The 22,116-nt window shown below is 42.5% G+C and overlaps 1 protein-coding gene across 3 annotated transcripts in view; it reads left to right on the top strand.

Annotated features, from left to right (window-relative positions):
- Nucleotides 1-22,116, top strand: part of ITGA5 (integrin subunit alpha 5) — a 103,085-nt gene that overhangs the window by 52,343 nt on the left and 28,626 nt on the right. For 2 of the 3 annotated variants that reach the window (XM_089482554.1, XM_089482567.1), the window contains 13 exons: nucleotides 1,330-1,453; nucleotides 2,420-2,481; nucleotides 4,615-4,660; nucleotides 7,309-7,434; nucleotides 9,037-9,081; nucleotides 9,618-9,661; nucleotides 12,218-12,274; nucleotides 13,711-13,763; nucleotides 14,807-15,015; nucleotides 17,763-17,954; nucleotides 18,368-18,413; nucleotides 19,570-19,677; nucleotides 21,819-21,874. In XM_089482554.1, coding sequence (XP_089338680.1) covers nucleotides 1,330-1,453; nucleotides 2,420-2,481; nucleotides 4,615-4,660; nucleotides 7,309-7,434; nucleotides 9,037-9,081; nucleotides 9,618-9,661; nucleotides 12,218-12,274; nucleotides 13,711-13,763; nucleotides 14,807-15,015; nucleotides 17,763-17,954; nucleotides 18,368-18,413; nucleotides 19,570-19,677; nucleotides 21,819-21,874 — 1,168 coding nt within the window. The remainder of the gene's footprint in view (nucleotides 1-1,329; nucleotides 1,454-2,419; nucleotides 2,482-4,614; nucleotides 4,661-7,308; nucleotides 7,435-9,036; nucleotides 9,082-9,617; nucleotides 9,662-12,217; nucleotides 12,275-13,710; nucleotides 13,764-14,806; nucleotides 15,016-17,762; nucleotides 17,955-18,367; nucleotides 18,414-19,569; nucleotides 19,678-21,818; nucleotides 21,875-22,116) is intronic. The other variant, XM_089482561.1, reaches the window with a different exon arrangement.

Genomic DNA, 22,116 nt, shown 5'->3' with positions numbered 1-22,116 from the left:
ACCAGAGTGTATTGGAACTAGATAATCCATTTCATCCAGAAGCCCCTGGAGTTGGGAAGCCACCACACTTTCCAAAACCTTGCCCAAAAATGGTAGATTGGACACTGGCTGATAATTATTCATTATAGGAGCACTGAAGGATGGCATTTTTAACAAAGGCCTCATAACAGCCTCCTTTAGACAAGATGGAACTCTGCCTTGTTGTACGGAGGCACTGACTACCTCCTTTACTCACTCAGCCAGTCACCCTCTGGCCTGTTTAATGATGATGATGATGATGATGATGATGAACATTATACAGTTATACACACATACACACACATAGTAGAATGCTTTCCAATTTAATTGCCTTGAGTTCCTTTCAAAAAACAAGTCTGAATTTTTGAAAATAAAATTATACCTATCCTTTCTAAAAACAGCTACCATACAACTAAGCAATATTAGTAGAAATTGCAAAAAGAGCGAGACAGAGGCTGAGAGCGAGCGAGAGATTATTATCTCTGGTGGTCAGGGGAAGATGGATTTGATGGATATGCCCAATGTCGTAGTCCAACTTTTTCATGAGCCTACTGACATGCAGTTTAGGAAGCAGTGCTCTCAGGCAGTGGAAGAGAATATGTGGCCTTCCTGGTGTTCTTGGACTAGAATTCCCATACATCTTGGCTAATGGTGAGGGGATAACAATAATAATAATAATAATAATAATAATAATAATAATAATAATAATAATAATTTATACCCCGCTCTTCAGCCAAGGCTATCAGAGCGGCTTATAGTTTGTTAATTAGACATATCCCTGCCCTCAGGCTTACAATCTAAAAACGACAAGACACAAAAGGAGAAGGGAATGGCAGTAGGGAAGGGGAAAAGTCCAGCAGATCTGCTCTCCCTCGGAGGCCTGTTGGAGCTGGCTTGCCTTCCTCTCCATCAAGATGGTGGATAGAAGGAGGGCTCTTCTTCTTTCAGGCAGGATGACACATTCCTAATCTCTACTTCAGGAAGAATGTAATACAGGGGTTCCTAACCTGGGGTACCCGAACCTCCAGGGGGTGTGAGATGGAATTTCAGGGGATGTGACAAGGAATGACTTGTGTTTTTTAGTGACGACTCATCTACTGCTTGTGGATTATGACACTGGAAAAATAACTTGTGCAAGCTGTAGACCTGAAATCTGGAAGACAGTAAGAGGCCAGCCTCACTAGAGTCATGCTATTCAACCTTGTAGACGTGTGAAACTGATTTGCCCCCAGCTGAGAAATCTTTGGGCCCAAATCCAAAGGCTGATGAGCCTTGGATATTTTATTTACTTGTCTGGTCTTCTTCTTCTAGGCCTGTGCCCCCCTCTACAGTTGGCGAACAAATAAGGATGAGCCTGAGCACGAAGTTGTGGGCACCTGCTACCTGTCAGTCAACAACTTTACCAAATTTGTGGAATACGCACCTTGCCGCTCAGGTAACTCAGGCAAAAAACCAGGACTGCTGTAGAGAGCCTTCTGCTTTTACATGTCAAGTCCTGGAAGTTGTTTTCAACACCCGAGAGCAACAACAACAGCATGGGCTTAGTCCCCATGTTGCACTGGCTTGGGTTTTTCTGCTCCATGGCTGTGTCCCCACAAGAGACCTGTCTGTGAGTTTTATGGGAGCCAGAGTATTCTCTATGTTACAGATGAATAGTTGGAAGTCTGTTCTGCTCCCATTCTGTGTAGCAAGTTCCTTGATTTATTGTGCACTTTATTTATTTATTTATTTATTTATTTATTTATTTATTTCTCCCAACACAGAATCCAGAATGGCTTACAACATTTTAACAGCACACTACAATTTAAAAAGCTGTTAGTACAATAGAAACACAAACTACATTTCTGTTTTAAAAACACAAGCTAAAAACGGCATTTAAAGGTGCTTAAAAACATAATAAAATAAAAACACTACACCTCAAGTAAAAGCTATATCTCCTGCTTACACTAAAAACAAAAAGCTACCTTAAATTAAAAGCAATTCCATGCTGCTGGAAAGTCAGTAGGGAGGGAGCCAACCGAATCTCCCGGGGAAGGAAGTTCCATGACCATGGAGCAGACTTTGAGAAAGCTGTCTCATTCCCTTACCACATGTCCCTGGGATGCTGGCGGGATCAAGGGAAAGCCTTCCTTTTCAGAGCTTTAAAGCATGACTAGGCTCATATAGGGAAAGCATATGCATGAAAATGTAAGCACAGAATGCAAAATAAAAGCTTATCACATCAAGTTCTAAAAAAACAGCATGAGTGCTACAGATGTGTGATTTGGCTGATGTGCAGTGTATAGCTGAGTTCCATTTGCGTCTTATATCTAAGAGGTTCTGCACTGAAATTTGTTAAACCTTTCCCTCACAAACCCCTTTCTTGTCTGTCTGTCTGTCTCTCCTTCCCTCTCTTCGCCAGACCGGAACTCTGCCCGTGGACAAGGCTACTGTCAAGGTGGATTTAGTGCTGAATTCACAAAGGTGAGTTTCCATCCATCTGGGGAACAGGGACAGTATGGCACTTAGAGTTTCTGCATTTGCACAGTTGAGACGTATAATCTCCTTTGGGTGCGGGTAAAAAGATATGGATACAAAATTGGTACTGTTGGCATGGCCATACAGCAATTGCTTGTGGTCCCTGTTCATAGAATGAAAACTGGGAAAGGAAGAAAACCACTGAAAAAGTCAAAGGTAAAAATGTATATACATCGCTGCAGTGATGCGAAGACATTTGCTTTGTAAAAACTGCAGCCTCTTTAGTCTTGAAAGAGTCCTTATCACCTACATACAGAGGTCTAGGAACATACTGACTGGAACGTACTGTGCGGGCTAGCTGCCCCAAGATAAGCACCACATAAGTAATCCTATATCCTCATTATTGTCTGCCATCAATCCAGCTCTGTTAGGGATGCACCCTTTCTCCTTCCTTTTCATAGCTAGTAGGTGATGTGTCTTCCAGCCCTGCTTCCAAAAAGGTTTGTTCTCTTTACTTTATACAATACTATGGCTGTTCAAGGAAAGGACATGCTCACAATCTGTGGTGCTCATTTTAGGAATGTCTTCTCTGTCTAGGGTTGCCATATTCCGGTTTTGGACAGGACAATCCCGGATTGGAGGGTTCAAAAATGTCCCGTCTTGATTGAGCATTTTTGACCCTCCAGTCCCATATCTCTGCCTTGCTCCAGGCCACATTTTGTAAATTTCCAGTCTGCTGGAGAAAATGGGCCTGGAACATGGCAGAAAGTCTCCTCGGGGTCCAGCTCCTCCTCGTCCCTCCCTCTCCAAGATGTCCTCCCCACCCACCCCAGGGCTGGAGGGGGAAGCCTGAGGCTGAGGCCCCAAGCGCAGTGCCACCTCCTCCAGTCCTAGCCTGCGCGGCTGGCTAGGCCTCTCCATGAGTGGAGGAGGTGGCCCTTTGCTCAAGGCCTCCGCCGGCGCTGGGGAGGCCTTGGCAGTGGCACCGTACTCTGCACCTCAGCTGAGGCCTCCGCCAGCGCCGGGGAGGCCTTGGAAGCAGCGTCCTGCTTGGGGCCTTGGCAGAGGCCCCAGAAGATAAGGTAAGGGGGCATGGGGACAGGGTGGATGCTAGGCCTTCTGCTGCCACCTCCACCTCCCTTTCTGCCTTTTCAGGATGGCAGATGAGCAGCAGGGAGGCCTAGGGCCTGGGAGGGGGGCTTAATGTTTGTTTTTTAAAATTTATTAATGTGTTTCACTTTTAATTGTGTGTGTGATCCATTTTTTTAAAATGTTCTACATTTTGCTGCAAAATGTCCTGATTTTGAGGTAGGGAATTATGACAACCCTATCTCTGTCTGTCCTGTGAGCAAATGTACACATGTCAGCTGTGGGCATCTGGACTCTTGGCATCAAGAGTTATCAACATGGCAGCTTTTTTCTCACCTTGCACCCTCCAGGCCCATTGGACTATATCTCTTATCATTCGCAAACTGCATGGTCAATGGCAGCTTCTCCTCTCTCTCTTCTAAAACCCTCACTCTTCTTCATCCTAGGACAATTGTGATAGGAGTTGTAATCCAAAACACATATGGGGAACCAAGATGGAGAAGGCTCATAAATGGATTATGGAAGTTGGTGGTTAGGAGTGTTGTTGGTCAATGCTTCTGGAGATCACCAAGTTGCTTACCTTAGTAGATTGGTCTTGATTAGATCCCGCATTCAAATCCCTACATCAGCTATGATATTTGTTGAATTATTGTTGGTACACTCATAATCTTTGACCTAACATGGCTCATTGTCTCTGTGAACATACAAGGGAGCAGCATTCCCAGGCATTGCATGTTAATTATTTAATGTTTTCAGTTTGTTGCCTCCTCTGTATTATTTTATTATTTTGTAGAATGTACGCCATAGGCAGGCTTATTTTTATCCATATTCACCTATTTTATTTATTGTATGTACAGCACTGTGCAAATTTACAGTGCTATACAAATAAAGCATAATCATAATAATAATAATATAGGTCATGCTGAGCCTGATTGGGCTCAATAGAGTACAAATGTATTAAAGGAGGAAATATATTTCTTTGTAGGTAAAGTTTGGATCTGCTTGATCAGACTTTTCTGTGGGTAGTAATACTTTCCTCTCTCTTTACAGACTGGACGTGTTCTACTTGGTGGCCCTGGAAGCTATTTCTGGCAAGGTGAGCCCTGCCTCCCACCTTATTCTCATTTCTTACCCAACTGCTCTTTCTCAAGCACCCTCCTGGATGGGACTTTTCTTGGACAGGGAAGACAAAGGCAGACAGGCCAGGATATCTTGCTTTCTACATATACTCATTTGGAGATAGTCATAGATTCATAGAATTGGAAGGGTTCTCATGGTCTTTGGGTCAGTGCAGGATTTCCAGTTGAAGTATCCCCAGCAGGTAGCGGTTTAGCCTCTTTTTGAAGATGTCCAAAAAGGAGTTTCTACTACCCTTCTCAAGGCAATTGGTTCAATTGCTGAACCTCTTTCACTCAGTGGCATCACTGTGGGATGTTGGTGGGCCACACTGAGTACACCCCAGAAGGGGGTGTCTCCCAGTGATGTGATACACGCAGAGGGACTGGCAAGCTAGAAAGGACACTTTCCCACTTGCCCAGCAGCTACACCAGACACTAAACTAGTCAGCCCCCTGAAGGCTCACTACAGCATGCCCCCTCTGTAGTGACAGCTGCTGGCGGGAGTGGCTGGCTTCAGATTCTGGCATGTCAGCAGCTATGCCAAATTCTGAAGGTCTTTGGGGGGTTGGAGGCTGCCTTCTGAGTTGAGAGAGGCTGCAGCCACACCAGCCGCTGAAGGCTTTGGGTGGGAGGGGGCACTGCAGTGGTCCGGCCAGGCAGTGGGGAGGGCAAAGCATTCCCCTCACCTACCCCGCTGGCATTGGGTGGCACCAACCTGAGGACACTGTTGCTTTTACTGTTTTATCGCCTCACATCTTAGTTGTGAGTAGAGGATGGAGAAAGAAAGTAGATGATGGGGAAAGAAGAGAGAAGAGAGTGCAAGGATCTTTGATTAAAATGTTGAGATCAAACAAGTCACCAATGCAAGAGTTGGCCATGTCCTTATTTTGGCCACTTAATCAGCAGAATCATGGTAAAGGTTCCCTTGACCCAAACTGAAATTGCTTGTTGGAAGGTTTTTCAGAGCAAACATAGCTTTTCTTGGAACTGTGGTAGGTAGATTGCAGTCCACAAGTATAGCTCACAAAGTAAGGATGGCAACCTTTGACACTCCAAATATTTTGGTCATAAGCTATCTCCAGCTCCACCCAGAATGGGCAGTGATAAGGGATTATGGGAGCTGAAATTCAGACCATTAGGAGGAACAAAGTTACTCCACCCCTGACATAGACTCTGCTCTCCACTTGTGAGCTTCTCAAAGGCATCTAGCCACTGTAAAAAACAGAACTGTGTATTAAATGGGCCTTGGTCTGATGATCCACCAAGGCATTTATCAAATTCCTTAGTGAAGATTAATATTTGCTGTTACTTGACACAGATTAGTTCTGCCTTAACTGTTCAGAGATCCTAAGTATGATTTTTTTTTTGCTTCATAATTTTTGAACCAAAAAAGTATACCTTACAAACCTGAATTCACCCACTTGTGGTACAGAAAACTAGTATATCGTGAACTAACATACTCTTCTCCTTGCTATATGTGGATATTCCTTTCCTCAAACGAATGTATTTTCAAATATTCAGTCCACATCTGCTTCTTGAAGTCACAAGATGGCTTTTTATATAAAGATGTGGATTACAGTAATGTATATTGGTATGCAGAAACATTTTTTTTATCAAGGACAGCCTCTTGCACTGTATGGCACTGTAGATAAATCATAAACCCAGGGATTGGGATATATAAGGCGACAAATTAAACAATAATCCACTAGAATAAAACACCATTCTGGTGGCACTCCTCCTGTTTCCTGATGGCTGGCAAATTTTAATTAAGGGTTCTATTTTGATTCCAGTGTCTGAGGAAAGCAGGATCTTAAGTGGAAAATCTGTAGTGAAGGTAGCTGGCACTTCTCATATTCTGTAGCTGCTGGCAAGTGTACATAAACCTGGAGATTATGCAAAGATAACTCTTTGTGATCTTTCCCCAGATATTAAATCAGCCTCTGAATTATGCTCTGTAGCCCCACAATTGTATTTCAAAACTTCCAATTTTAATTCCTTGTCTTCAGTTTGAGTTTGTCAGTTGATTGTTTATGTTTACAACCAGCCCTTCTTTCAAACAGCTCAAGGTCTGCTTTTGTTGTTCTCTCTCTCTCTATATATATATATATATATACGTATAAAAGGTTTAAAGTACGGTACTTACATATGTATATACTTATATGTATGTACTTATATACATTAAACCATGGATAAACTGACCCAGGTTTTTTGGGTCTATATTTTACTAAAATTTCTAGATTTGTATATGAATATATACAGTACTTTAAGGTTAATTGAATGGCTGAATGACAGGGTCATTCCTACAGTTAGGCAGAGTGAAGCTTACATTCAGGTACAAGCAGATTTTGTGTGCCTTGAAAACGCAGCAACAGGTCGGTTACTTAATTTGCTCTTGTTATATTTTTGCTACCAGAAATGGAAAGAAGTGCTTGAAAAATCCTCTCTCTTAATAATAACCTGGCTGCCTCTTAATGTACCTTACCTTACCTTGGTATTGGGGGTGAAGTTTGCTGCTCAGCCTCATGTGACAAAATGTCTTAGGCCAGGCTTGCTAGCTTGGTATTTGAATAGGATGCCTCCAGTCCTGATCTGATACCCTAACTGCTGCACCACACCTTTTCTTTAGGCCAGGTGCTGTCGGCAACCCAAGATGCCATCGAAGAAGTCTACGATCCTGAATATTTAGTCCTGGTGGTTAAAGGACAACTTGAGACCCGACAGACTCACCTCAATGCTGATGACAGCTATCTTGGTGAGTGCCAGAGAGAAGGGAGAAACTTGTTGTTTTAGGGTAGTATTTTCTTTCTTATGGTTGATTGCTTTTATCTATTTTGTGCTTCATGGATGGGAATCCTAATTGCAGGCTGTGGGGTCTATTTAAACAGGATTAATAGAGGTATGGACTCTTCAGCTTACTTCAGCTTTTGATCGGTCTATAGAAGGAATGGGTAACGGGAGCTCTCAAAATGTTATTGGATTACATTTCCCTTTATCCCAGCCAGCATAACTAATGATGAAGAATTATGGGGGTTGTATTTTGGCAACATTTGGTGGGCCTCAGGTTGTCTACTCCTGGTGTGCAAAGTAAATGCCCAAAATCATCCGGCCTTCCCCTTGATTTCAAATATCCACAATATTGCTTACTCCATATTCATAACACAATAGCTCATTTCTTGAAGATACCATTTGTATCTTTAACCCCTTTATTCCCATTGTAGACCACCAAGACTTCTCCCTTTAAATATCTCATTGCTGAATCAAAAATCACAAACAGTGAGCAACTGAGAAGTACTTAAAGAGAGAGTCTCTGCAAAAACCTTTACTGCTAATTACACTGGGTTTAAAGAGCACTTTGCCAAGTCTCAGCTAGCGAGTCAGTGGTTGGGGGGAACCAATGTTGGCATGGAGTTCAAAATATGAAATGAGAGGCCAGGATTTGGGAGATGAGTCAGACTTTGCTGTCAGCTGCAACAAGTGAGCAGCCTCTGAATGATCTGGGGTTCCTGATGATTTCATTCCTCATTCTAGGGAAAGTGGTAATGGAAATAATGACAAGAATTCACAAATAACAAGCATGGTGGCCCAGAAATAGTTTTCCATGGTCAGGAATGATAAATACTCTGGAATTCCCTTTTCTTTTAGGTAGTTGTGATCACAGAGCTATCACTTCTGAAATTTATCTGTGGCTTTTCTGTGGTTTTACCTCTTTTTTTTTACCCCAGTTAAGGCAGCTTCTTACCTTAGAACAAAATGCAGCCTGTGGACCATATACAGGCCTTGAGATTCCTGAGTATAGCCCCTGAAGCCCTTCTGAGCCACCATGCCCCCTCCTCCAGCTTTATTTGTTTTAATAAAAAAATATTGTGTTGATTTTCAGGCAATTTTTCACTTGAAAATCAGCCACAAATGCATACATTTACTTCTTCACTCCAGAACCTTCTAACTCCTCCACTAGGCCAAAAATAAGTCAAAATGTCAGCTAGAAGTGACATAGTATTACTACTGGCACACCGAAATGTAATGTTGTCAATGGGTGCAGCGGGAAATGGCCCTCTCCTCTTCCACAGTTGCCAGCCCCTTCTTAGAGTAACATTTCCTGGCAAAAGTGATAATGTGCCCTGAATTTTTAAGAGAACCATAAGCACATAGTGACCTATTTCAGTTCCTACATTGGGAAGGATGTTCCTACTGGATCTACATTGGGACATCCATAGGGACATCCAGTCTGTGGTCAGATTGCTAACCAGTTAATTTTGTGAGACCTATGGCAACCTAGTGTATGCAAAGCATGCGAGTAAATAACAGTAGATCTCCCAGCAGGTGTATCATCGTATCCTTTCCATTTTCTTCCTAGGTTACTCTGTGGCTGTAGGTGAATTCAGCGGTGATTCCACTGAAGGTACTAATAGGCTTAATGATGACAAATGATAGTGACAGGGTTGGTTTATATGTACCTTTTGGAGGGCCAAGAGGTGATGTATATACCCTGCCCGAGAAAAGGATAAATTCCCTGCATTTAGAATGAGTTATAAGACATTGGACTTACAAATGTTGTGTGTTGCTTTTAGAAGACTATAGTTTTATAAATGAATTTCAATTTTTTTGTACCTGTTTTGGTCAGAGGGAATGTGAAAGGAATGCTAGAATGCAAAATGAGGGTGCAGTTGGAGGCAGTGAGGGAGAGATTGGGGTCATGGTATGTAGTAGTAGGTAAACAACATGAAATTACCAACCACGTACCATTGACAATAGTTTCTTTATGGTCATATATTGTATGTGTAAGGGGCTGGCCATAGGTATGTGTCCTTTCCCCCCAACAAAGACTATAAAGAGGTTTTGTGCTACCCAATTCTCTAATGTTTGCAGTGTGCTGGCAGCAATATTTACCCCTAATTGCTGCTGTTGCTGAACATTCTTTTCTTGTCTTCTTTGCAGATTTTGTAGCTGGTGTTCCCAAAGGAAATCTGACCTATGGATATGTAAGAGCTATACCTGTGTCTTTCCTCCCCACTCCTCTCTTTTTTGTGTGCATTTTGCTTCTCTCTCTTATATTCCTTGTAAGTTTGGGCGGTACAGACGACCCCCAAAGGGGTGGTATGCATCCACCCCTTTTTGCACTGAATTGGGGCCAGCGCAGCCTCACTGGCAGTCCTGCAGCCCCAATCCAGCATTTTTCCAGGCCATGGAGAAGCAGAAGCAAAATGCCACTTCTTCATGGCCCAGAAAAGGGTATCTTGGGGCTTCATGCCCCCGGACACTCCGGCCCTACAGAGGAGAAAGGGGCAGCTCCTTTCTCTTCAGGATCATTAGTGTAGTTAACACGCCAATGATTTACTGCCAGGAAGAAGCGGCCTGAGTCTCTTCGTCGTGCGGACGTGTGGATGCACCATGGTGTCAGTTACTGGAAGTGACACCTTTGGATTTCCCATTCCTATATGCATGAAAGAGAACATCAAGACATAGGAAGACTTTTTGGCCTGGATTGTAAAAAGAGATGGAGATCCCCTTGAAAGCACTGGCTCTTTCTCCCTCTTCTTTTGCTTTCATGAGCCTCCATAGTTGTAGCTGTTCCTGCCACAGGGTGAATGAGATGGCCTGGACATCCATTTATTGTAAACTAAGTAAGACATTGCCTCACCCAGTCATACTAAAACATTATATCTTCCCCACCCACTATGAATCTGACATTTCTGAGCTGCACATGTATTGTTGACACTGTGGTTACTACAGTAACCAATGCCTTTTTAAGGAGGAGGAAAACAAAGAGGTCAAAACTGGAACAAAACTGATTTCCCCCAGGCCGTTTGACTATGGCCAAGAACAAACCCGTGATGGTTACTTGAGGGATGAGATTTTCACTGCCGCTAGCATGTGACATGGCTTTTCTTCCTCTTGGTACATCCTTTTACAATGTGAACTTGCCGTGACCTGCTTGGTAGCCCACGGAAAAGCCTGACAGGAACCACAGCCTCCGCTACTTATTTGTTTATTTGTTTGTTTGTTTGTTTATTTATTTATTTATTTATTTATTTATTTTGGTATTTATACCCTACTCTTCAGCCCTAAAGGCTATCAGAGCAGCTTAAAATTGTTATTTTTAATTAGATGTCCTAACAGCATTGTGCTCCTAAGTTTTTTTAAAAAAAAGATCACTACCAAACTCCTTCTGAAAAGCTCACTTATTTATTTGTATTTATTATTTATTTATTTGATTTTTATCCTGCTTTCCTCCCAAATGTGACTTAAAGCGGCTTACAATGTAAATTAAAATGGAACATCTTAGCGATCCAGGAGAACCCATCCAAGAGGCACTATTAAGCTGGATGGTGAAAGACATTTATTTTTATGTTCCTGGTTTGGTAATGTAGCTCAGAAGAGGAAATACGGAGGGAAGTCCTGAGTTAAAATGGAAAAGTTTCCCCCCAAAACCATTTCCAATCTACCTTGTATGAGTAGGGTTGCCAGCTCAGAATCATCCCAGGTCCTGAAATTTCCAGGCCAAAACTTGACACTGAGAAAAGTCCCTGTTGATGTCATTAAGCACATTAAGGTGGATGCTAAGGAGAGAGTGAGCCCTGATGTCCCAGTGACTGGGAGAGAAGGAGAAAGCCAACTAAATAAATGCATAGGCCTTCTGGAGAGTCTGCAAGTTGCAGCAATAGATCAATTGATGCTTGCAAACTGTAACATGCTGCTTCTCTGCTAGGTGAGCTGGAGATTTGTACATAGCCTTTTCCCTCACCTGGAGCAGAGCCCAACAAAACTGGAGAATTTTGGTCTCCTGCCTGGAGATGACTCACAAAAACTGAAAACTGTTTTTGAGTTTTTGTGACTCTTAACTGTGAGAGAGGTAACTGTGTAAACAAGGAATGGCCTGTGAGTCGTGGTGGGGTTATCCCACTCTTGATTTTGGAATAAAATGATTTTGGACTTCAGAGGAACTATTCAAAATGCTGACTCTTGTCTTCAAAAGAGGTCCAGTACCTTGCTTAGTGCCTTTAAACGGTGGAATGAAGCCCAAAGTGGATTTTCTATATCAGTGATACGTAATTTATTTATTGTTTGTTTCATTTCTATGGCACCTTTCTCCCAGGAGGGGCCCAAGGCAGCTCACAGATAAAAACATTTATTAAAAAATTGCACTAAAATTTAAAACAATTAAAATCAGCTAAAAACAGCATAAAATTACATGTAAGCCTCTGGCCATCCCTGATTGGATAGAGGGAGAAAAATGTCCTAGTTGTTAGAGGCATTTCAAGTGATGGCAATTTGAACAAAATACTTCTTGAAAAATAAAAAGACAGGGATTATAGGGAATTATAACCAGGACTCATGAATTTTATGCTCAGCCCCAGACAGGTGTTTTTAGAGCAGAAACTGCAGGGCTGTACTCCCAAGTACAGGTTCCTAGATTTTCCTTCTGTTCCTATGAAGAGTTGGGTTTCCTGATTTGTGCTTCTGTAGGAGATTGAAGGTCTCTGTGGGAGATGTTGGCTGATCTGTTGTGTCTGTTTTCTTTTCTTTTTTCTCCTCAGGTCACAATTCTAAATGGGAGTGATATTCGGCCGTTGTTCAACTTTTCTGGAGAACAGGTGTGTATCTACATTGTCTGCAGCAAAGCCATGAAGAGGGATTCATTGCAAGAGGTGGGACAGGCCTATCTACCACTGATAAAAGCTCAAATGCATCAAACTAGTGGTTTCCAAATTTTGGTCCTCCATGTATTTTGGACTTTTAACTCCCAGAAGACTTAGCCAATTTGCTCAGTAGTCAGGAATTCTAGGGGGTGAAGCCCAAAATGCCCAGAGAACCAAAATTTGGGAACCACTATTTCAAACCATAATAAGTTGTCTTCTCCTGATGTTCTACAGCCCATATCTGTCTTAGGAGTTGGTTCCCCCCCCCCCCAAGGAAGCAGTAGAGTACAAGAAAAAGGAAGTATATTATGATTGCCAAGAAGCTACATGCTTCCTTATAATGTTTCCTTTCCCCATGAATTAGCTTTCAACTTTTTAGGGCCATAGACTGTGTCTATGAATGATTCAGCAATAGCATAGCAGGTGCACAGAATGTGGTGCTGGGTGTCTTGTTCCCTGGGATTCTGAGCTTTCATTTAAACTACTTTAGTTAAATGAACGCTAAGGGCCCCAAACAAGTTAAAAGCTATTGTAAGCCATATGACTTCAAAGATATGATTGAAGAATGTGTGAGCAAATGCCTGCTGATGTTTCAAAAGCCAGAGATGTGGCTGATTAATATGATTCATCCTATTACTGGTAAACTCAAAATAAACTAGTCTAAGTAAAAGGAATTGTGCCATCTCTCCCACCCTGTGCATAATTTATTCAGGTTGGAAGTCCTGCTTTTCCTGGCATAATATTTGCTTTTATTGCTGCAAAATATCAAATTTATTTTTAGTCTAGAACACATCTACCCTGCTTTTCTGTTGGCTGTGCAGAAGCAGCGGGAAGAGGGGAAGACCACTCCCAGTCATTAAAAATCTGGTTAGAATCTAAGTCCAAGAACAGTAATAGCAAATTTGGATCTGAGGAAGTTGGCAGCCCAACACAGGCTCTTTCACCTAGCAGGATGACTCCTTTGGCCTTTCAGATGCTAGGGACTTCAACGCCTAGAAATCCCACCCAGTTTGGCCAGTGCAAGAGACTGTAAGAATTGTGATCCCAAGCATCTGGAAGACCCAAAGTTTGTGACATGTCCAAGAGCAGCATTCTCCACCCTTTTTTGGACCAAAACTCCTGCCAGATGTGGGCAGCATTGCCAGTAGGCATCAGTGATGGAGGCTATTGCCTAAAATGGGTGGATAAAACCAGACTGAGTAAAGCCTCAGAATTGCTCTTGATCAGCTGGTTTTCATGAAGGCCACCAAGCATGTGGGGAGTGGCTCTCAGGGAAATGAAATTGAATGGCTTTAAAGAGATCAAGAGCACCATCCTGGCCATTCTTTCATGGTTTCAGACTGCTTAACCCATGCTAACTTTCTTGCCTGTGATTTTTTTCCCTTCAACAGATGGCTGCTTATTTTGGATATGCTGTGGCTGCCACTGACATCAACAATGATGGGTGAGTTGTCGAAAAAGGCAAACCCAGTCATTAGTAAAGATGGTGGGAGAGGGCATGCAAGCAAGCCTTCTTACCTGTAGACAAAGGGGAACATTTGGTAATGGGACCAGTTTTGGAGAGACTTTCATAAGGTGTCAGATTTGTGTAGGCTGAACAGTAGAGGGAAAGCTATGCACTCCTAATGAGAAGCTCAGGACCAGAGCCTGGAAAAGTTAATTATCACACTACAACTTCTAGAATTCCCTAGAGATTTTGGGAATTACGTTCCAAAATGTAACTTTGCCATGTTCTGGTCCTGACAGTCTGTACTGCTTTTCTATTTTGGTTCAGCCCTGGCTAGAGAATTCTTAAGTGTTGTAGTTCTTCCCAAAAGTGTTTACAGGCTCTGAGACTATAACACACTACAAAGTTTTAGCATGATAACTCTGCAGCTGTATTCTATTGAATCCTGGGGTTTGCAGTTTGTTGTGGCACTAGAGAAGTCCTCTAGCTGAGGATTTCAAATATATCTCATTGTGAGCCTTCAAGTCATTTCCAACTTCTGGTGATCCTAAGGTGTACCTATCATGGGATTTTCTTGCCAAGATTTGTTCAAAGAGGATTTGCAATTGCCTTCCCCGAAACTTGAGAGAGTGTGACTTTCCCAAGGTCACTCAGTGGGTTTCCATAGCTCAAGAGAGAATTTGAACCGTGGTCTCTCCTACTCCTAACCCAACACTCAAACCCCTATACCAGACTATCTCATGTGGAATTCTAAATGCCCCTGCTTCGACTGCCAGCCCCAGCATTCCCAAGGTTAGAACAAAGGTAATTAAAATGGGAATCAAGCATCATAATCTTGTAGTGTGAATAGGCCCCTGATCAGGACAAGACCGAGTGAGTGGGTTGGCAAGGGGTTTTGTTTGACCAGACGCTGTTTCTGTCACACTTCCAGCTGATTTCACAATGCTTTCTGAAACCCAGTAATGAGCTGTGTATCTTTCAACTCTAGAGAGTTGGCAATTTCTATTCTTACTGTATTCCCCTTCTCCCCTGCCATGCAGCTTAGATGACTTACTGATTGGTGCCCCCTTGTTTATGGAGAAAACGGAAGATGGCCGTGTGCAGGAGGTGGGCCGAGTCTACATCTACCTGCAAAAGCTATATGGCATGGAGTCTCATGCATCAGCCGCACTTACTGGTCACCAAGAGTTTGGCCGCTTTGGCAGTGCTATTGCCCCTCTAGGGGATCTCAACCAGGATGGCTACAATGGTATGGAAATTTGATGGGCAGTTTATGGCAAGGGGGATAGAGAAGAGAATATTTGTGACTGGGAAGGTGTCTCTGTGAGCAAAGATATGGAATGTCTGCAGACATATTAATGTAGATGCATGTACGCACACAAATGAGTGAACAAGTTCCCAGTAGTTTTCTTGCAAAATATAAATGTCCTTTTAGAACAATTTCATTCTGTTGTTGTTATTAAATGCTTTTCATTGTGAGTGGGCAGATTTACCAAACAGTTCATTAATTCTAGCCTTCTCTTATTTCACAATGTCAAATTCTTTTCCCTTTCAAATAGGGTTTCCAAACTTTTCATAGTTGACATACAGTGTTTTGTTTTGTGACATTGTTGAAGAACCTCTGCCAATACAGAAGTTGTTGGTCAACATCCCTGACAGTCAGCCTTGCTGGTTAGGGGTGATTAGAGTGAGAATCCAACTTCTTTTGGAATGATTTGCCTCTCTGGTCAATATGTAACAATTGGAAACAAATTTCAGTCTTATATTCATGTATTCTTTGCTGTTCTGAAAGGAAACAAGTTGAAAGCAGCAACTCCCTCGCAACCACACTCAGCCTCTCAAGGGAAGGTAAATACAAACTCCCTCTAGAAAAATATTGCCAAGAAAGCCCCATGATACATTTGCCTTTGGGCCGGCATAAATCGGAAATGATGAGGGCACACAATAACAACAATTATTCCAACACATAGATTTACATTTCTTTTAAAACAATTGTAGAGATGAGAAATAGAGTTTTTCAAACCAGCATACCAGTAAATCCCAGCAATGTTGCAAATTGTACCTGCAGAAATTGTCTTTTATTTGAACTGTTAAAGGTACCAAAGCTCTCAGGTCAGGTGGTCTACTGTGCTTTCTAGGCAGATCTACCTACATCCCACTATTGCTGCTTTAGCATTACTTTAGAGCAGGTCTCGGAGTCTGTAGTTCTCCAGACGTTGCTGAACTACAACTCCCATTGTGCTTCGCCATTGTCTAGGCTGGCTGGGGCTGAGGTTATATGGAATCCAGCATCCTAGGGAAAGCAATAGCTTGCCCAATCCTGCCTCAGAGGTCCTTTTGAAATAGTCTAACAAAGTAATCAACAAATGGGTCTGGGATCAGACCAGAGCATGCTGGGGTCAGATTTCCTTCAGCAGAAAATGTAGAATGGGTAGCGGGTTGGACTATTAGAAAGAATGGGTTTGTTTTTGGCTGCTAGGCCTGAGGCTCCCCGCCCTAGACATAGCATGCATACTCAAGATAACATGGGTTACTTATTCTTTTAACAACTATGCTCGGTGAAAATCACAGAAATTACAGACGCATTGAACACTAAGGAGTGACTTTTCCCCCTCCCCTTCCTGTGCTTATTTATGGGCAAAGTTGGGATTCTGAATCCACATCAGCATGCAGTTAGGGACAACATTTTTATAAGTAGGAGAGTTTCACCTCATTAAAAGTAACAGAGTAGCGAAGTCCTGCATGTGATTCTGGTGCCATCTGCTGGTTGATATTCCTCCCATCACACTTGTAAGATTATCTCTGCCTTGGCTCAGTTTGGTGGAATTTGTAGAAACTCACAGGATACTACCATTTAAAAAGCATTGTACAGCTATTCCGTCTTCCCTTCCTGAACAGATGTTCTTGAGAAGAAAACAGAGGGGAGAAGCTTTGGGATTCAAAATGGACAATGTAGTCTGGAATCCCTCTAAAATTCTTAGGACATTCAGGGCAAAGGCACCACAAAAAAGCCTTGTCTGAAAGCAAACCTGGTTTCTCCACCTCATTCTCTCGTGAGAAGTTTCATGAGAGGTTTCCAAAGTTGCTAGGAACAACAACAAAAGAGAAAACAGCAAGAAAAACCTTAAACTAAGAACCTGATGTGCATTTCCATATATAGATATGGAGAAACTATCAGTCTGGTGTTAAACCTTCCATAGCAGACATGGAAGCAGACTTCTGGGCATGGAAGTTTAGGAAAGGTGAGGAGAGAGGATATGTGATTTTCAGTTGGAGAACTAAAGGCAAGTGGCCTAATTTTCCCAGAATCCAATTCTTGAAACTGTGCAAAGGTAGATAGATGAAGGTAATGGTTGGAGCAAACAGTTTTATGTAAGGGTGGCATAACTATTAAAGGTCTAAACAACACTATGCACATATACACACATATTTGGGACCATTATGCCACCTTGAGAGGCTTCTGTACCTTGGATGTAACTTTATGAAACCAATTGTGATGATTATATATTACTTCAAGTAGCAGAGATATTGTACCTTTGAATATCAGTTGTTCAAGACAATGAGCAGCAAGGTGCTACAGGTTGAGTCTTCCTTATACAGCATTCCATAATCCAAAATACTCCTAAAACCAAAACTTTTTTCATGGGTGGCTGACACCTTTGCTTTTGGATGGTTCTATGCTCACAAAATTTGTTTCACGCACAAAATTATTAAAAATATTGTATAAAATACATGGTTTTATGTTATGTGTGAAGTACCTTAACAAACCTTTGGTGGCCCATGAAAATTTGAATAGAATGCTCTTTAACTGGGGAATACTCTTTCATTTCTCTGTTGGTGTCCCTCCCATGCTTGCACAATGAGCTACTACAGGTGATAGTTGGCCATTCCTACTATTTCCTTTGACTCAGTCTCTTGCTAATTCTTGGTCTCTTCAGGACTTTGCATAGCAATAAGCTTACAGACAAATACTGACTCTAGTGTATTTTCTTGCAGATGTAGCAGTTGCAGCAACATTTGGTGGCAAGGCCCAACAAGGAGTGGTCTATGTGTATAATGGCCAGCATGATGGGCTGAACCCTAAGCCTTCACAGGTATTGCAGGGCCACTGGCCTCCTGGCCAGACTCCTGACTTCTTTGGGTTTGCCCTGCGTGGAGCCAAAGACCTGGATAAAAATGGCTACCCAGGTGAGGATGATATGTGAAGTAGTAAAGATGGCATGTCTAGTGTGGAATGAGCACAACTTACTTGGTTGAGTACCAGCTGTGTATGCATAAGGGCCCTGGTTCAATCCATGCCACCGTTAGTTAAAGCTGGATATGATGGAGGAAGACACTGTGAACTCTTAAAATACAGAGGACCAGTAAAATGATTTGCCATTAACTCTAATAGCTAAATATCTGTATACAGCTATACAATAATTTTAATGATGTCCAAATACAATATAAAGGTTGGTCCTGCACCAAACAAAAAAGGCCCCAAATGTGACATTTAGCTATATTCTATTTTTTTAAAAAAAAATCATTGGAAGTGGTATCAAACTGTTGCAGTGAGATTTCCAGTACTTAGATGTTTCTCTCCTTTTTTCTCTCTCCTGCAGATCTGATTGTAGGTGCCTTCGGAGTAGACACAGCCATAGTTTACAGGTAAGCATTGTATGTGGGTGAGATCCTCAGCTACTTAGGAAGAGAAGAATTCAGATTTAGAATAATAATAATAATAATAATAATTATTATTATTATTATTATTATGCTTTATTTATATAGTGCTGTAAATTTATACACACTATATAAATAATGATGAAATGTAAAAGCTACCACATTCACAGTGTTATTTCTTTTTCTCTGCTTCTGTCTCTTTAACTTTAGTGCTCTCAGTACTTCAGTACTCTCAGTACTTTAACACTCAGACAAACCACATATACTTAACTAAACACATAGCTCACTTTCTTCTATCTAGATTATCCTGGAAGTGCCAGATGTGCCAGGACATTTGGTTGCTCATGACTTGGAGCATTCACAGGAGCAACAATCCAGATGCCCCAAATCACTGAAAAAAATCCCACCCATCACCTTGTAAATAACTGGCATGTGAATCTATCCTATACCTCCCAGGGATGTAGTAAAGGTCAGATGGCCATTTTCACCATTTTCCATGGATTGTATCATGTCACTGCCCTATACCCTCCACCTGTTTTGATTTGGCAAGGGTCCTGATTAATCCTCTGACATTCCATTTTTTCAGCTACTTTTAAAATGTCCCAGTTTCTCTTTCCTTCTCCCACTTTCTCCTTTTGTCCTTGGCTTACTTTTCAAGTTTCTGAAGGGATTCGAACTCTGTTCTTCCAGAGTCCTAGACCATCAGACAACCCACTACACCACATACAGGCTATCAGTTGCTACTAGTCATGATGGCTATATGTTGCTTCCAGTATTACAGTTTGTATACCTCTGAGCTCAAGGGTGCCTTTGCTTTCAGTGCCCTGTTTGTGACTGCATCTGATTGACTGCAGTATGAAGAGAATGGTTAGCTGGATCGACCTTGGTCTTATCCAGCACACTTCTCCTTATGCTCTTACCTGAAAGAGAGAAGAGTATGGACAGATATAGTCCAGCCAGTGTAAGAGGATTTAAAAAGGCACAAAACTTATGGGTTCAGTTGTGCCCCCTGTTTTTGCTTTGCTCAAAACCATCCCCATGACTTTGTCCTTCTGAGTTTTTGCTGTTTCCAAGCCACTGAATGCTTGCTTCCAAGGTCTTTGCTCTCAACTTGGATCAATTCTCTCTCCTACCCCACCTACAGGGGTCGTCCCATTGTTCATGCCAGTGCTACCCTCAGCATCTTCCCTAACATGTTTAACCCTGAAGAGCGAGCTTGCATCCTGGAGGGCACAGGAACACCGGTTGCTTGGTGAGTGATGTTTGGGCAAGAAGGAGAAGCCATTTTGCAAGGTACCATTGCAAGAACAAACTGTAAATGTTTTTCCCCCCTCAAATTGATCTGGGAAGTGTAGTTTTGTTTCAGCACCTACCGTACTTCCCCCTAAGCTCCCCTTATGTTTCCAAGAGTTCCTTGGCAGACATCATGACTCTTAAAGCTAATCTAAGGCAGCAGCTTCCCCATAGCAAGTGCAGGGATATATCCTGAGCAGAGGTAGTAAGCACTATTCTTAGACTACAACCCCCAGAACTCTTGCTAGTGATACTGGCTGGGGGATTCTGGAAGTTGTACCCCCCCCTCCCAAAGTAACTTCCAAACTCTGGTCTGGAGGGAAAGTTACCCACCTTTCATCAGGAAGTTTTCTAAGGTTTATCTGGCGGGACAGTGAGAAAACTCTATGCATATAAGATCTTGGTGGATTATGGCTGAAAGCAGTCTCACTGCTTTTCTTGTGAGTAACAGGAAAGAAGAGATCCGGATTTTAAACCTTCATCAGTGTTTTGCAGCCTGGTTTACATTTCCTTTTGCACACTACCTTGTAGCTATATAAGACAGGGTTTGGAAATGTTGGGCGTTTCTTACACAACTATAATTTGAATGTCTGTTCCTTTGAGCTACTGCTGGTCTAAATATGAATTCATTTGCCTATTTAATTTTTTACTTTTATATCCTGTTTTTTCACTCAGTGAGCTCAAGACAATAAATATGTCTCTGTTTCCCTTTCCTGCTTTGTCCTCAGAACAATCTTGTGAGGTTGGTCAGTCTGAGAGAGAGGAAGTGGCTGAGTCAGGGTGGGTTTCATTGCTCAAAGGGGACTCAAACCTAGATTTCCCACATCCATCCCAGGACTTTTAACCACTGTGCCACACTGACTCTCATGTTGTTGTGTAGCAGTGCAGAGAGCTGGAAGAAATCACTTGGTAGAAGCTTGTGACAGCTGCTGCCATCAAAAGCTGCAATAAATACCTAGAGTGGCCTCTGTCCTGCATGACCCAGCTCATCATTTCATGGATGAGCAACCTGGTACCCTGCAGATGCTTTGGACTCGAAGTCTATAAGCCTCAGTAAGCACCAGAACGGGTCTGCCTGTGGCTGTGAAACATCTCCGTGCCTGTGCTAGCCTTCATTGGCACACTGTACAAGTGACGAACTAGGAAGGGGAGAGTGCTGGCCCACTTTATGACAGCAGTGGAATAAATGATCACATGGAAATCATTTTCAAGTTATCTCCATGTGGCTAAAAATATCATGTCTTGTGTTTTCCAGATTTGCTTGGGCTAAGCAGGGTCTGTGCTGTCTTTCTGGCTGTGATAGGGATATGGGTGGACTGGAGAAGAGGAGGTTATTTACGCAGGCTTGAGTTTTTCAGTTGCTGAGCAACAGGGGGGCTGTGTGTGTGTGTGAGGTGTTTGGGTTCTTGGCTGCATGTCCAACCTGTCAATTAATTGGCTGATTGTAGAAGACCAGGGGCCTAGCTGGGACCACATGATGGGAGGCTCTGACAGATCTCATCGTTCTAACACCCCAGTTAGATGTTATCACTCTCATTTTTCCATTGCTGCAACAGAAAGATTGGGCCCTTTCACACTACACAATTATAGTACTAGTCTACGGTTGTACTTTAACTGCCATGGTTCTTGTGGAGTTGAGGAGAATTCTCAGCCAATGAGCTCTAGTTCCTCACAATGCAAAGAGACTACTGTTACACTCATGTCCTGCTGGTGAGCTTCCTCTAGGTAACTGACTGGCCTGTGTGGGAACAGAATGGTGGACTAGAATGACCTTTGATCTGATCCAGCAGGACTTCTGGCTGCAGGGATTAGCCTATCTGTCTTGATTGGCTCCTCCTCCTTTGTATACTGAGTTGACTTTTTATTATGTCAAAGTGCTTTGCAGTCATCATTGCCTCCTCAAGCAATCCATTGAAGGTGGCTCTTAATAGTATGATGCTACTATCAGTGGAATTGCAGAGGAAATCATGACCAAGCAATGGCTCAAACTCCAGATATTGAAACCACCAAGCCTAATCAAGCCTCTGTCTACTAGACCATCCTGTCTCTTACAGGTTTCTTTCAGTCACTCATTACTCTCTTCTTTCCCCTTGTCACCAGCATCAACCTGAGCTTCTGTTTGAATGCATCTGGGAAGCATGTGCCTGATACTATTGGTAAGTAACAGGTTGGAGAAGTGATGGGATGAGGGAAGGGGCATGTTGGCAGGTGATATGTTTGCTGTCCAGGAATATTTTTGTCTTGCAAATGGGGATCCAACTGACCTCTCCGTGCACATCCATACCACCTGCAATGCTGGCTGGGTAGAATACTATCTCTCGGAATCTTGCAGAGATGATTTGTGGTCATCAACAGGCCAAAAGACTAGATCAAAGGTAGACAAGGTGTATTCATCCAG

The sequence above is a fragment of the Sceloporus occidentalis genome, unplaced genomic scaffold (genome assembly GCF_023333645.1).
Source record: "Sceloporus occidentalis isolate IW3139 unplaced genomic scaffold, rSceOcc1.0.p SCAF_1, whole genome shotgun sequence".
Taxonomy (NCBI): domain Eukaryota; kingdom Metazoa; phylum Chordata; class Lepidosauria; order Squamata; family Phrynosomatidae; genus Sceloporus; species Sceloporus occidentalis.
Note: the sequence above shows the minus strand (reverse complement) of the source record. Positions and strands in the feature narration are given on the sequence as shown.